Below are 16,932 nucleotides of genomic sequence, written 5' to 3' on the forward strand. Positions count from 1 at the left end.
TTCCGAGAGATTCTGATTCCAAAACGTTTCCGAAACGTGAAACGTACCTTCAAGCAAGTTTCCATGCAACATAGTTCACAACAATATCTTAAAACATAAACTCAAATGTCATTTTGACCCCCAAAAAATATAATTTAAAATGTGACAAACTAAAGCAGCAATTTATTAATACCATATATAACATCTCCCAAATATCTTCTTACACATTGTTATCATTTTATTTATGGAAAAGTTTCCTATTGATGAAATTTGATTTTGAGCAAAGCTATCAATTAAATTGAAGAAATATTCCTTGCAAATGTATATATTCTGCGTTTACGAGTTCATGGCGGCCACAAACCTCGAGAATTCGTCAAAACATGTTTGTTCTCTAATCTTTCCAACGACTTTCAAAACATATATGCTTAGTCATCCATTTAATAATAACAAATCATTGATCTTAAACCAACAAGGTTTTCGTCGTTACCCACTCCCCCCCTTCTTTATTTCATTACAAAACACAACAACACATCAATCATACCATATGATCATTGCACCATCTCTCTAAGATTTTTATTACATCGATCAAAGATTTTAATTTTCTTTCTTTATTTCCATTTTGGTGTGTTCAGAAAGAAATCAACAATGGGAGCGTACAAATCCGACGACGACTACGATTATCTCTTTAAACTAGTTTTGATCGGAGATTCCGGCGTCGGAAAATCCAACCTGTTGTCTCGATTCACCAGAAATGAGTTCAGTATCGAGTCAAAGTCTACCATCGGTGTCGAGTTCGCCACAAGAAGCGTTCATGTCGACGAGAAAACCATCAAAGCTCAGCTTTGGGACACCGCCGGTCAAGAAAGGTATACAAATCCCTCATAACCTCTTTGTTTTATTACATATTGGAACCAATTAGTTCGGTTACTCATATAACGAAATTGATTTATTAGAATTTTGTTTGTTTGTTTTTAACTTCTATAAGTTTTATTAACGTTTTAAAATCTTTTGTCGTTCAACATCTTGTATTAATTCTAATATATGAAATTTCGATGTAGTTACATGAATATAATACCTATAACTAGATCGATATTTAAATATTTTTGTAACAAAAATCAAAACAGGTTACAGTAACATGAATATATAATATCGTAGATTGGTTTGGTATCTCTCTATTTATGTATCTGTTTTGTTCTTACACAGATATAGAGCAATCACGAGTGCATACTACAGGGGAGCAGTAGGCGCTCTTCTAGTGTACGACATAACTAGACACGTAACGTTCGAGAACGTTGAGCGATGGCTCAAGGAGCTTCGTGACCATACCGATGCCAACGTGGTGATCATGCTTGTTGGAAACAAAGCTGATCTTCGTCACCTACGTGCTGTTCCCACGGAAGAAGCTAGATCTTTCTCTGAAAGAGAGAATATGTTCTTTATGGAAACTTCTGCTCTTGATGCTACAAATGTTGAGCAAGCTTTCACTCATGTCTTGACTCAGATCTATCGTGTTATGAGCCGTAAAGCTCTTGATGGCACTGGAGATCCAACATCTTTGCCTAAAGGACAGACCATTGATATTGGAAACAAGGATGATGTTACTGCTGTTAAGTCCTCTGGTTGTTGCTCAGGTTAAGATTTTATCGTTTTTGTTAATTTCTGTAAACTGTTTTTGGAGGGAGGTTTTGGTTTCTGGATTGGTTGTATCTGAATTTATATTTTTGAGAGGGCTATGGTTTAATGTTGGTTTTGCAACATAAACCGAATTTATATTGAAATGAACAAGATTTTTTCCGGTTTAAAAGGCTGTTTTAGTGGTGAAACTAAACTGAATCAAACCAAAAGTATCTCGGTTTGACGTCAGTTATAGTTTTTCTAGTACCAAAACAAAACAGAAAAATTGAAATGTCCATCCCAAAACTGATTTATAATATTTCTTTGTGATAGTTTTGATACTTTAGTTTTGTATCTTTTGATTAAGGATTTGTTAGTCTATTAGTTCTATATTGCATACTAATTTGCCAAAATTCGAAAAGAAATAAAGAAAGAAATGTATCTTGTTCCACACGGAGCCATGTTAGGTCCACCGTCCAAATTCTGACAAGACTTTTCTTTCAAGTGTCATCAAAACATGCCGATGCTTCTTGTTTCGTACACTTGACGATCATCATAGGCTGAGAATGGGGAGTAAATGATTAGCAGTCCATCCATATATGGTGTATAAGAACACCATTTTTGGACTGGTATAGTATTTTGGACGGGAGTCTATTTAAGAACCAAAATCTACGTTTATCAATCCTGAAACCGATTCGGTTAAACCTATTGGGAACTATATGCAGAGCTAGGAAATAGAGACACTGGCTCGAATGTTGCTCTGTATAAGAAGAGAGATGTGATATAGATGTTAAGCAAAGCAATAGGGCAATTCCACATAGACTGACAACATAGTTGACTTTGAAGTATTTCATTTACTGATCACAAGATTCACGACGAAGTTTTTTTCCTCTGTAATTGTAGATTACATGCGAATTGGTGCCTTAACTCTTGACCTGGAACGTCGCTCATGGCTGGGAATTTGAGTGCTGCAAGTGGTTGATGTATTATAAAATACATAAGAAGTGGTATTTGGATAACAAACATGTAAGAAGTATTTGTCTATTCATCATATCTTCTGGAATGTTTCCACTTCAGGAAAAGATATAACATTTGTCTATTAGTTCTACATTGCATATAAAAGTAATCTCTTCTTTCTTTTATAGTTCTGTAGGAACAATTCACACACTGATGGTAGGGCACATTGAGTTGTTCTTTAATGAAGCATGTACAGACGGAAGCTGGGATTTCAAACTTATAAGTTGCAGGAAAGAGTAGATGAACACGTTAATGTTCCTTTCTCCTCTTCTAATCATTCTCTGTTTTGGCCAAAAAAAAAAGAGAAAAAAAGGTAATTAAGATTACCTCAAATCACCATCAGATAGCATGCTTATCTTGATGGACCCGACCGGTACCACCGGATTTTAGAACCGGGGTCAGATCTTTTCTTTTCAAGACCTGGCACACTGGAGTTTGCCCCATGTGCTTGTTGGGCAGGCGTGCCCCCCACGAGTGTTCTCTCGTGAGTCCAGGAGATAATCTCCTCTATTCGGGTACCAATATGTTGCTCGAACCATGGTGCGACTCAATTTGCATGCTGAGTCACAACCACTTCGCCTTGGTTCGAATTGGTGTTTGTTCTTCCATTTATTTTATACTTAAAACGAACCTTTGAAATCAAAAAATTTAACTCCCGGTTTGTTACGGTTCGGTAAGGATTCACAGAACCAGAGTGATTTTACGCTTTAGCGCAAATAGAAAAACAAAAGGAACCTGCGCCTCTCATCATCATATCATCAACCACCGTTTTCTTTTTCGATTCGTACAGATTCATGGCCACCTAATATTTAAAGGGTATTTTACGGAACGAGCAAGAAGTCAAAGATGTATTCTTTTTTATCAAAAAAAAAAACGAGATAGAATCGAGTCTCATGTCGGATAATTTCTGTTTCGAACAGCTTCAAGTTCATGGGCCTCAGTCATATATTCTCTGACCCACACCTGAAATCAGAAAGCTTGAAACTGGACCAATTGTTAAAGCCCAACCTAATAGAGTTGGGCTTGTTTGTGGTATAACCAAAGATTATGAAATTAGTTTTGTAGAGAAATGTTAGAGAGAGATAAAAAAAGAGAAAATGAAAGAGGGTGTGATTTTGGTTAAACAATGACTTATGTGTTTTTATTTGGTTATCTGCCAAATCTTGTATAATATCAAAAGTAAAATGTCTTTTATTGATGAGAGAGCTTGGTTTATATACCCAGCTAAGTACAACTACAATAGGAAATTGATAAAGACAAACTAGAATAGGAAAATCTATGAAAACCTTATCTAAACATGATCTTGTATAATTCCTAAGTCATATAGGAATTATACTTCAATACCTCCCCCTCAAGTTGGAGCATGAATATTGTTAATGCCCAACTTGAGAAGAAAGGCATCAAACTCTCAACGTCCAAGAGCTTTGGTAAGAATGTCTGCAAGTTGGTTTTGAAAAGACACATGAATAGTGGCGATAACTCCTTTGACGATCTCTTTTCGTACAAATTGACAAATGATGCCCATATGTTTGGTTTGCTCATGTAAAACGGGGTTGGCACTGATGTGTAAAGCTGACTTGTTGTCGCAACAGACAGTCATTGGTGCGTCGTGAGTGATCCCGAACTCGGACAGAAGACCCTTGATCCAAATGAGCTCCTTTGTGATTGCTTTCATTGCACGAAACTCTGCTTCTATGGAGGACAAAGATACTGCATTTTGTTTCTTCGTTTTCCAACAGATAGGTGACAAACCAAACTGAACAATCCATCCAGTAAGTGATTGACGAGTCGAGGAGCATGCGCCCCAATCAGCATCACACCAACCAGTTATATGAAGATTTGTGTTAGCTCTAAAGAGAACCCCCTGCCCAATAGTACCTTTCAAGTACCGGACCGTTTTTACTGCTGCTAGCCAATGTTATTCTCTAGGTTTCTGCATAAATTGTGATAAAATGTGAACAGAGTAAGCGAGGTCTGGTCGTGTTGCAAGGAGATAGATCAGACATCCAACAAGTCGGCGATAACGTTCAGGATCAGGTAACAAGTCCCCTTGAGCACGTCCTAGAGTATGGTTTTGATCCATTGGTGATCCCGCAGGTCGACATCCGAGCAGCCCACACTCTGTAACTATATCCAAAGTGTACTTTCGCTGGCATAAATAAATTCCCTGAGGACTCCTAGCAACTTCTAAGCTAAGAAAATACTTAAGAGGACCAAAGTTCTTCATGTAAAAACATGTAGAAAGGTAAGCTTTGAAGGATTCAATCGCAGCACTGGAATCACCGGAGATGATCAAGTCGTCAACGTACACTAGAATTCGAAGCGAGATTCCGTTCTTTGAATAAACGAAGAGAGAGTGATCGGAATATGTTTGTTCAAAGCCATACTTGAGGAGAGCATCCACCAATTTAGCAAACCAACACCGAGGTGCTTGCTTAAGACCATAGAGTGACTTGCGGAGGCGGCAAACACGAGTATCATCTGAATTTGAGAATCCCGGAGGCAGCTTCATATATACTTCTTCTTGGAGATCACCATGTAAGAATGCATTATGTACATCCATCTGATGAATCTCATGATTCTTCTTTGCCGCAATATCCAAAATTAGTCGAACTGTTGTCATCTTTGCCACCGGAGAAAACGTTTCCGTGTAATCCAAGCCTTCTTTTTGATTATTACTTAAGACTACTAAGCGAGCTTTATAACGCTCAATAGTCCCATCAGAACGAAGCTTAATCGTATAAACCCATTTACAGCCGAGAGCTCTTTTTCCAGGAGGAAGTTCTTGAAGATCCCAAGTGTGGTTTCTCTCAAGAGCCTCTATTTCAGCCTTCATAGCATCGCGCCAGACCTTAGACTGCATAGCTTGCTTGAAATATTTCGGTTCAATGTTGGTTGATAAGGCGATGATGTAGCTGCGATGGTTAGGAGATATACGATCATAAACTAAGTAATCAGATAGAGGATAATTCGAACCTGAGGATGGCATTGGAATGGAGAACGGGAGAGAGGGAGGAGAGGGAGTAGAGGGGATCGCAGTCATAGACGTGATGATGAAGTCTCGATAGCGAGTAGACGGCTTGCTTGTCCGATGACCTCGTCCCAAAGGTTCGGTTTCAGGATGCTCTGTTTCAGTAGACCCGTTTTCATGTTCTGTTTCTGAGACTTCTGTAGTTTCTGTAGTTGCAGGAATAGAAGGTTCTGAGTCATTTTCTTCAATATGTGAAGATGATGGTGAGATGATCGGAGGTGTGATGGATGATAAAGATGATTTTGTTTCCAAGTAAGGAAACACGGTCTCTTGAAACTCAACGTCCTGTGAGATGAACACAGTTTCTTTGTCTAAATCAAACAGTTTCCAGCCTTTTGTTCCCGATGGATACCCTAGAAGTATGCTCTGTCTACTTCGTGATGCAAACTTGTCTCCTTTAGTATCTTTATTATGAGCATATGCGAGACAGCCAACAACACGCAGATGAGATAGAGACGGAGGATGACCATATAATACTTCAAACGGTGATCTCTGCTTCAGCACCGTTGTCGGTGTATGATTGATCAGATGAGCCGCAGTCAAGATACATTCTCCCCAAAATTCTATAGGTAGATTTGCCTGAAACCGTAAAGCTCGGGCAACATTCAGAATGTGTCTATGTTTGCGCTCTGCCCGTCTGTTTTGTTGTGGTGTGTGGACACAAGAAGTTTCATGTAACACGCCTTTCTCTTTAAAGAACTTCATGAGACATGTAAATTCTGTTCCATTATCACTCCGTATGGTTTTAATCTGTTTAGAGAACTGTGTTTCGATGAGAGCCAAGAAGTCCTTGAGTTGCTGAGCCACCATAGTCTTGTCGGGTAAGAGATAGAGCCAGACGGCTCGGGAGTGATCATCTACGATCGTGAGAAAGTATCTAGAACCACAAAGAGAAGTATTCCGATATGGTCCCCAAAGATCACAATGAACTAAATCAAAAATCTCTTTTGCATTATTAAAACTGTCTGGAAAACTTTACCGAGTTTGTTTGGCACGAAAACAAATATCACAAGACTTTAAAAAATCCTCGCTTTTCTTGGATGAAGAATTTTCTGATGCAGAGACTATGCCGGTAATACGAGAGGATGGATGCCCAAGACGACGATGCCATAAAACTGAGTCTTCTAGAGCAGTTGTCTGGAGTGACGTCAATGACTCGATCCCTCGAAACAGATACAATCCCTCTCCCTCTCTTTCACCCGCTCCAATCAGCATCCTCGAGGTACGGTCCTGTAAGATCATAAGTTTACCAGTAACTTGTCCAACCAGAAAATTATCTGTAACAAGCTGGCCAAACGATATAAGATTAATGTTGAAGTTCTCCACATAATACACACTCTGGATGTGTAGTGATGAAGTAAGCTTGACGGTTCCTTGTTTGGAAGCTACTGCTTCGGAACCTGCAGGTAATAAAACGGGGATGGGGGCAATGTCGCGAATGTTTTCCATCGTTTCAAGTTGCCATGTCATATGGTGAGTAGCTCCGGTATCTAATATCCATACACCCATGTTTTCCTTACCCTTTAGATGATCATCGGTTGCTCCTTTATTGATTAGTTTGTGAACAATGCTCCATTGTTCATCCGTGATTCCACTAAGACCTTGACGATCAGCATCTGTGATGGTAATGTTTGCTTGAACCGGTGCGTTGTTTGTTCTAGCAACACTTGCTGTATTGGCCTTCGGTGTTACTCCGTTTGCGTCTGCAGGTTTAGCTGGTGCGGGACGATTATTAGCTTTGTTTTTCTGTCCTTCCCACCATTCAGGGTAACCAATGATCGTGAAACAACCTGAAGCTTCATGCCCTGTTCTGCCACAAACAGTGCACTGACGAGTAGGATCTTTATTTCCCGGTCGTGTTGATGAGTTTGGTCTAGGTGTACTCCGAGTTTGAGAAGCAAATCCCATGACTGGTTGTTCCGGTGTTATGTTTGAACGAATAATCTCATTCTGCGAGACGGTGTGATAGACACTATCAAGATCAGGAAGTGGTGAGATCGCACAAATCTGAGATCGTATGACACCATGAGTATTATCATCCAGACCCGACAAGAAATCATGAACACGTAAGGTTTCTGTTTCTTGATCTCTTGCAGAGTTTAGATCACATTCACACTTCCCACAGCTGCATTGCTTGGGTGTCATACAGTCGGAGATACCATCCCATATTTTTGTTAATCGTCCAAAGTACTCATCAATGGAGGACCCATTCTGTTTGCAATTTGCAAGAGCGTTCCGGAGTTGTTGAAGACGAGCTCCACTCTTGAGAGAGTAGCGCTTTTTGATTGTATCCCATAGATCTTTAGCGATTTCTCGAGTTGATATAGAAGATCAGAGCTTTGGTTCGATGGTTTGTTTTATCCAACCTACGATGAGATGGTTATTTGCTATCTAATCTTCAAGGTAAGTTGAATCGGCTGCCGGTTTAGGAAGACTGCCGTCAAGAAAGCCAAACTTCTTCCGTGAGCTTAATGCCATACGAAAGTTGATGGCTCATTCGTCATAGTTGGTTCCATTGAGAAGTGATTGAGAGATGATGGCACCTGGATTATCATTAGAGGATAAATCATACGGCGTTATTGTTTTGTATTTGATGTCACTTGCAGAAGTAATCACCATGCTTGATGATTAAGATGAAGGCTCTGTTTCGCGGTAAAACAGAGGTTTGAACTGGATGTGTTGTTCTACGATTTGTAAAGACAACAAGATGTCTGAAAGTTTTGAAGTTTTTGAGAAATCGGTTTTGAAGTTTTTATTTTTGTTCTTGCTCTGATACCATGACAAATCTTGTATAATATCAAAAATAAGATGTCTTTTATTGATGAGAGAGCTTGGTTTATATACCCAGCTAAGTACAACTACAATAGGAAATTGATAAAGACAAACTAGAATAGGAAAATCTATGAAAACCTTATCTAAACATGATCTTGTATAATTCTTAAGTCATATAGGAATTATACTCCAATATTATCTCATCTAATTTCCCTTTTAAATGGCTGATATAGACGAAGGAAGAACTGTTGCAAAAAAAAGGACGAAATAAGAACAAGTTAAACATAGCGACAAGAGACGAGAAAAAGAGAAGTGGCGAGAGATGGAAGCAACCTTGGGAGAGAAGAAACAAAGTTCAAATATTGTCATTTTTAAAACGTGTAACAATTAGAGAAACCGTAGATAGGAGTCATACGTTTGCTTGCTATTAGAAGTTTGGAGAAAGATGTGGGAATTCGGTGAAAATAGTCTTGCATCTGTTTCTTTTTTTTTTAGCAAAGCATCTGTAAGTTTCTTTTACGTCTCAAAATTTCAAGTCAAAAACACTCAAGCTTAACTATATAACAGCCAGTTCTGTTCCTTAATTTGTCCCAGATTGTTTTTATTTGAGCTCAGTAAAAGTGGTTTTCTAGAATGGGGTTTGAGAACCATATGGGGATACGGTCGTATTATCGTATAAGATGTTTTGAAAGGCTTTTTCAAAAGTTTTTAATCGATGCTAGAGAAAGAAATGATTGATATGAGTGCTATGATTTGCTTAAAGTTAAAGAGAGTTTTTTTTTTGTTTTTTCGTCAACAAAGAGTTAAATTGTTTATGTAGAATTAAAATGAAAAGAAAATACTTCTAGAGGCTGTAGATTTGTGTCAAAAGAAAATACTTCTAGAAGTTGTAAAAGATATTGAATGTACCCAAACTTCATTGGAAATATGTGATGCGTCTCTTGTCTACGTAGAAGTCACGGCTAAAATCAAACAAGACTTGTAAAAGCCAAATACATGGGACCGATACTAATGACTAATTCAACTGTTTATATAGTTCTCTCAAACTTTATATATATTTTTAATTTGTATTCTTCCCTTTGTTTTTAGTTTGCGTCTGCTTTTATGTATCACCAAACGATAGATAAAATTGTTGTTAATTTCACAGTATCTATTTTTGTCAATATCGAAAGGAGCACGTACGTGTGTAGTAACCACTTGCTCAATTTGGACCGTAGACAACCGTTGATCCATCTGTTTTTTTTTTCTTGAATACTTTTACCAAACAAACTGAAACCGTGTTTTTATATATCTTTGTCGCCGTGAATTAGACTCTATTTATTTTTTGCTACAAATGTTAATATCATTAGACTCTATATATACATCCAGAATTCTCCATTTGAGATTAATTAGAAGCCAAATTCTTTCGTAGACATTTTTAAGAAGAAGAAGAAAAACCTGAAAAGATCGAGCTATCATGGTCAGATCAGAACTAGGAAGAAGGAGGTTTTTATCTCGAGCTGAAATGGCGCCGGCGTCAATGATTTCTCGCCGGAGCTGTTCAATGTCTCCGACACTAGAGACCATATTTGAAGAAAGGTCCGATAATTTTAACCATCAAGATTATTATTCAAAAGTCGTTGTGGGACAACGACACCGTCTCTTCCTTATCGTTCCGGCGATTATATCGGCCGTGTCTTGTGTTTTGCTGTATAGACATGATCGTGTTATTCGATTTTCTTGAACATGTAAACATACATTGATACATACATACATACATATGCACAAGTATTTTTTTTTTTTGAAACTACGTATGCACAAGTATTTCAATGTAGTTTGTTATTATATAACATGTAAGCAGAAGAGTTTATTATATATAATCTTATAATGTCTCTGTTTCAGTTCATTTCGTTCTTATTTATAACATGTTTTATGCTCATAATAAGTTCTGAATTTTCTTACCAGTGATATATTTTTTTAACATGGCTCGAGTTTTTGGAAAAGGAATTCTTATGAAAACACATCGCCTAAATCAGCAAAGCTATATATTTTTGAAATTTTTTCAAATATGTTTAAATAGCTTTTGACCTACGCAAGCACACATTTTCTAGTATACAGATAACCAGCTCTTCCAAATCTCTTTAACTCTTTATTTAACCTAAAATCATGGACAGAGTTTGTTATTAACAACATATACAAACTGCAGATTAAAGAAGTAATCCGTAGTCTTTTATAGACCTGTCCAACACAGTACAAAATCATTGAGAGGAGAATAGGAAGAAAGATCACAATCCGTTTTGGCGCTTGAACTGCAAAACTATCACATCCTTCTTCAAAAATCGGTTCCATTTTAGGCTGCTGAGAACTGAGATGCTCCTCGATAATCGTATCTGTTGTCCGACGAGATAGTGAAGGTGTTAGACCATCGTTATTGGTGGGCAAAGGGGCAGGCTTTAAGGGAAAGGGGGAGAGGACCGATGCAAATAATGGGAGAAAAACTCTTAGATAAGGGCTGTCCTTATCTGCCCTTAAGTTTTAATGACCAAAAAAAACAAAAAAAAGAAAGTTAAGGGCTTTGTCTCTGCTCACCAATAATGATGCTCTTAATTACCTCTTTCCATGTTTGAATAACCTCATTTCATCAGCCGGAAAACGGATATTTTTTTAATAAATATTTTTATATCCTTGCTTTATAGATAAATATAAATTATTATTTTTAAAAATAATAATTAACTTTTTAATATATTTTTCGAATTATAAAATTTCAAATTCGTATTTTTATAACTTCTTGAACTTTTTATTTTATTTTCTTTTAATAATTCATAATTTTTTTGAATCTATTTTTAAATTTTAGAAAAAAAATTAAATATTTATTTATTAAAGTTCTAAACTCTAACCCTACCACTCAACTTTAAACCATAAATTTAGATATTAGTTAATATATGATTGTAAATATCTAGTTATTTCTTTAAAAAAAATGGTCGCGATAAATATGAAAAATGATTTTAAAAATATAGTAGTTTTGACAATTTCTTAAGACAAGATTTTTATGGCTAGTTATATATAAATATGGGAAATGCTAATATCCAAAAATATCAAAGATAATGACGTGCTAAATCTAGAAGATGTTCTAGAAAGTAAGAAAAAAAACATTATATTTATATATGTATTTTTTCTCACAACAAATCTAGTTAGGTATGAATTATGCATCCATTAAATTGTGGGACTTGACGTTTTCTCTTCTTAAAACACACACAAGTTTGATATTTATTCTATTATATAACTTATAATATTTAAAAGCTACATGTAAGTTTAGCGAATTAGATAATATTTTCTATCTGTTATGTTGCTCACTCGACAATTTTTACGGGTGAATGAAAAAGGAAGTAATTTATAAAAAAATAAACAAATATGTTTATATGTATTTTTCAAAGTAAATGAATCATGAACATAGCAAAAAATTGTGTAATATAGCAAAATATTCAATTTTCAAATTAATTTTAAAAATATATATTAGTTTGGTTATTTACTAATCACAAGAATAATGGAAACTAAAGGTTGTGTTTTTGGGGTCAAACTAAAGGCTTTATTTAAAAACGAAGAACAATAAAAAAAAGAAGAATAACTGTGGGGATTTTGATTAAAAAAAAAAATCATTGACAAACCTGAAACTCCCTTCAATGGCGGGGGAAGAAGAGAAGCCAACTACTACCACAGCTGAACCTACTCTTCCTTCTCCGCCGGAAACGCCTACTCCTCCGGCTAAGTTCGATCCTACTCGAAGTAATTCTCTAAATTCCCTCTTTCCTTCTGCAGCAATCAAATTGATTTCTAGGGCTTCCTTAGCTCACCACCTTCAATTAATATCCCCAAAGCTCGTCTCTTTCCCACAAGAACCAATTGGGTTTTGACCAAACGTTGAGAAAGACCTCAACTTTGATTTGATAGTGTGAGACATTATATTAGATTAGAGCTGAATCTGATTGATAGTGAACACTTACTCTGTTTCTTAAGTTTCAGATCCATCCATGAATGTTGTAATATATTCCCTCTGTTTTTAAAAAATGCATGTTTTGGAAAAAATATTTGTTTCAAAAAGATGTATTTTTTATGTTTTCTATATAAAAATTGCAAATTTTAATAAAATTAATAGAATTTATTGAAAGACTATTGGTTAAAATACATTGAAATTTGATAATTTCTAAAAACAATGCATGATTAATGTGTTTTCTTAATATGTGTGAAAACTCTAAAACATAATCTTTAAAAAACAGAGGGAGTATATATTATGTGTAACAAGTTGAATCGCTAATGTTTCTGAAAGATCCATGATTCATTCATTCACCATCTTGCTCGGTTTTGCGCCTTTCTAACATCTTCGTTATGACTCTTAAAAGTGATTGGGATCATCAAGAGGAAGGCTTTGATTAAGGATTTAGCTGCAGCTTACCACAACGACTGTATTGCTTATTGTCGAGAGCTTCTGGAGCTCCAAAAGAGAAAGGCCGAGGTTCGCAAATTTATATGAACTTGTTCGCATTGGGTAGAATATATAGATACATGTTAAGTTGTGCAATGGACCACCCTATTATTGAATCCTAAACAATGTTGACTCTTTAATAATCTTAAACGAATTAAGCATGAAAACGAATTAAGCATGAAACTAGTGTGTTGTTCTGTTCTTCCAAGTAGGGATTGAAGTTGATAAACTTGGATCCTAATCGGTGAAACTCAATGGCAAAACTTTTAGGCTTCGTTTTTTAGGTTGTAACCTGTTTGATTTTTGCTCTTTCTGTGCAGCCGTTTCTGTACACGAAAGCTCCAGAAGATGTGAGAAAAGAGACGTTGAGGTCTTCTTCCAAACGAGCTAAGAAAAAACGTTAAGAAAAGACAACGTGTATGGTGCTTAATTCTACGTGAGTATTGAATCGGTCCTTATATTTTAGATGGAATGTGTGAAAAGATTGAAACTTCATTTGATTATCTAAGTTGTATACATTAGTTTTACCCCTTCTAAAGACGTCTCCTAACTAAGAATTACACAGGAAAGACTCCTACATTTTGTGGACTTTCCACTTTTAGATAGTATATGTAGGAATTGGAAACAAAGATTAACGTATGAACCGCACTAAACCAGAACAATGTTTTTAACCGAAACTAACCAATTTTTATCTATCTTTAACGTGATCGTTTTAAGTTTAACCATATCAAAACTAGCTTGTGTAAATTACGGCCCAAAATGTATAGTTACATTAGGCCTTAATTTGTACATACTTGTCCAACTAAGTACTGTATACTGGAAATTTTAATTTTATCCAACTTTTTTTAGCTATAAACTTCTTTATCCATAAATTCATAACAGATTTTTTTGGTAAAATTCATAACATATTTTGTCTTTCGTCTAAGCTTAAATTAACTTTCTAAAAAAATTTGGCGTCATTTCGGCGCCTTAATCATAGCTTTGAACATTAATGGAATATGACGTTGAACTCACTATTACCATTTACATAAACTATATAGATGGTGAAAGTGAAACGATATGCATCATATGTGTACGTTGTGGTCCTTCCATGATTATCTGAAAGATAATTAACCAATAAAAACCAAGGTTAGTACATAGGCTAGTTTGGACTAATTTACATGTAATGGGTAATCATAAATTAATTAGAGTGAATCTAATAATAGAAAGGTATATACCTCAGGGTGGACCTATCTTTCAAATCGTAATTAGGGTTTATTCCATATAGAGCATGTACAAGCTTAATGGACAAAAGTAATCATGAGTAATGACCCACTAGATTAATTAATGGTCCATTTTAAAAGTACATCAACTTCGCTTATATTTTAATGTACACTCTTAGTTAATACGCTTGATCCAATTGGGCATGAAATATAATAACTTTATGTAGTTTTCTTTTTTAAAAGTACATCAACTTCGCTTATATTTTAATGTACAAAAAATTAATTTTTTTTTTCAACAAACAAAAAATTAATTAAATTGATGAAAAGAACAAATCAAGTTAGTACTGTTTTGTAGGACTCACAGCACGGCTATGAAATCTTATCTAGATGAATGACCTACACATACAACACACCAATCAGTCAATGTACTATGCTCATCGATATAGATATATCATGATTAAGTAGTTCTTTGTCAAACATAAGAAGTCTTTATCGTTGAACTTATTTTGTTTATATATATATGTGCAAGTGATCAGATGATTCGTATACATGTTCATTTTGCTCCAAAAAAAAGACTAAAGTGAAATATAATAAACTAGTTAGATCTTTTATTTGGGTGCAAGGCAGTACGTACGCACATAGTGGCAATGACCAGAAAATAGTACATGTGCACTATAAAAGGCTGTTTATAAAATCATAACATCACATCACTAACTGTGGTCAAAACAGTACCACTACACTGCGAATCTAGTAAGAATTCAGATCCATGCATCATTTTTCATTTCTTAATTATTTATAATAGTTTGTTTATTATATAGATATTTATTATTTACAATATCAATAAAATTGTTTAGATATGCAATATAACACATAAAATGCATAATTTATTTTCCACCTTTTACTACATTAAGGTATGTTTTACTATTACTATTACTGTATTATTATTTAGTATTAAACGATCACAATATGTATCTTCTAACAATTGTAGTTTGAGAAGTATTTATAATACATCAAAATTGGTTATTTGACAAATTAACATTTTTCACCGTGTTTTGAGACAAATAATAATGAAATATGAGAAAAGAAATAAATACATTCATTTTTATTTGAATTTTTTGAAAAATCCTCTATCAATTTATCATATTTTAGAGGTATAATTTTAAAATATTAAAAATTAAATTATATTGAAATATCAAAATATATTACAGTGTAAAAACTCTGTTTGAGAGCGATAAATAGAGAGTAAGCAGAAATTTGGATGACCAAGAAACAGACACGTGCAGTGGTCTGGTAAAGGCAACAGTGATCGAGAAGTCAGCAAGTGTCCGTTAAGACAGCGACACGTGCTCTCGAGCCCGTCGTGAACCACTTGCTCCTCTTTTTGCTTCTCGTTTATACTTCTTAATTACTACTATTATTATTGAATTCCACAAATCACATTAACTATCCACCTTATTAAAGTTAATTCAAATTGCGCGAATGCAGACACATGTTTAGCTCTTAAATTAATCTCTAGGTGTTTATTCTAGTATGAGTTTAAGTGCTGTGACGTAAGATATGACATAATATATATTATAAAAACTGGGTCTGCATTCTTGATAAATATGATTAGAGGTGGAAAATAAATTTATAAGCTATCTAAAGTAAAAAGTAGTTATATATAGTATATATGTTTGTTGCGTATATAAGTATATACATATATACGATGTCAAAAAAAGTATATACATATATACTTATAAATATGTGTTAATTTGCATAAATATGTATAATTTTGGGTTGAATATACATCATCGCTAAAGCTTGGACAACTCACTTAACACTACGTGGAATTTAGTTTAAACAAGTTTTGCAGTCTTGCTTGTACTTACTTAGCTAATTTTGAGCTTATTTCTTGATCTTCTATACCAGTTTTAGGGTGTATAAGCATATTTCTGCAAAGAATCAAACAACTTGATGGGTAATACTATCAATTAGCTTGCGCTTGAGTAAGTAATATACCCAAGCTTTCTATACAGAACACTTGCCAAACAATGGTTAAAGAGGTCAAAAGATGCAAACTCCTTGTGGTTAGCTACTCAGTCTCTAATACGGATCATTTGAAGTTTCGGAGTACTCAAAAGAGGATAAGATTCTCGCGTATAACCCTTTATTTTGATCTTTTTTTATCTTATTTATTTGACATGTTTTATAATAGAATAATAGATAAAACTATTTAACTCATAGTAGCTACAAAATGCTTAAAGCAGATATCTACATATAATATTGTGCAAGTAACTATCTCCATCCACACACGTATATTTAGGAATAAATTTGTATAAACTTTTGATCAAGAAAAAAATTTGTGTAAACCATGAGCACAAGCTACAGAGAAAGTAGGTAATGACATTCAAGTTCCAAACAATTACATCGGAGGTCACTTTATGTCTTTTTATTACATTGCAAGACACTTATCACTCCTGAGGTAGTTTTTTACATTAACCGATGCATATTGAGCATACAAATTCCTAACATATCATTTCTCTTCTTTTATTTATTTACTCTTTATTCAATTTAGTTTTATCCTAACCAAAAAATCAAAAGACGTTAAAGGATTGGAAACACATTTTTATCTTTTCTCTTCATCTTCTTCCTCCAGAACTTCATTTTTTGTAAATCAAAAACTTTTCCTCCAAAATCATTTGTCGAGAGAGCTTATCTTAAATCATTTATCTATGTTGTTCAATCTATAATTTAAGATACATCAAGCTACTGATCGACGACAACAAAAACATAGATGACGGTTGCCTTAAATCATTTATCTCTGCTACACCTGCCTCCGACATCCATTCGCTAGCCGCCATGAACGCATCCCATCGATG

The 16,932-nt window shown here is 34.9% G+C and overlaps 3 protein-coding genes across 3 annotated transcripts; all 3 read left to right on the forward strand.

The window, feature by feature from the left end:
• Window positions 1-487: 487 nt before the first annotated feature.
• Window positions 488-1,777, forward strand: LOC108851965 (ras-related protein RABA1e). The gene is made up of 2 exons (XM_018625445.2): window positions 488-845; window positions 1,183-1,777. Exons 1-2 carry the CDS (start codon window positions 625-627, stop codon window positions 1,613-1,615), a joined length of 654 nt encoding a protein of 217 aa, XP_018480947.1. The 5' UTR covers window positions 488-624; the 3' UTR covers window positions 1,616-1,777.
• A 7,753-nt stretch (window positions 1,778-9,530) lies between these two features.
• LOC108831578 (uncharacterized) lies at window positions 9,531-10,297 on the forward strand. The gene has a single exon (XM_018605103.2). The coding sequence runs from the start codon at window positions 9,870-9,872 to the stop codon at window positions 10,134-10,136; it is 267 nt and encodes an 88-aa protein (XP_018460605.2). The 5' UTR covers window positions 9,531-9,869; the 3' UTR covers window positions 10,137-10,297.
• A 1,690-nt stretch (window positions 10,298-11,987) lies between these two features.
• On the forward strand, window positions 11,988-13,432 carry LOC108835750 (uncharacterized). Its single transcript, XM_018608971.2, has 3 exons — window positions 11,988-12,175; window positions 12,790-12,902; window positions 13,193-13,432. Exons 1-3 carry the CDS (start codon window positions 12,073-12,075, stop codon window positions 13,274-13,276), a joined length of 300 nt encoding a protein of 99 aa, XP_018464473.2. The 5' UTR covers window positions 11,988-12,072; the 3' UTR covers window positions 13,277-13,432.
• Window positions 13,433-16,932: the final 3,500 nt, after the last annotated feature.

Source organism: Raphanus sativus, chromosome 4 (assembly GCF_000801105.2).
Source record: "Raphanus sativus cultivar WK10039 chromosome 4, ASM80110v3, whole genome shotgun sequence".
Classification (NCBI taxonomy): Eukaryota; Viridiplantae; Streptophyta; class Magnoliopsida; order Brassicales; family Brassicaceae; genus Raphanus; species Raphanus sativus.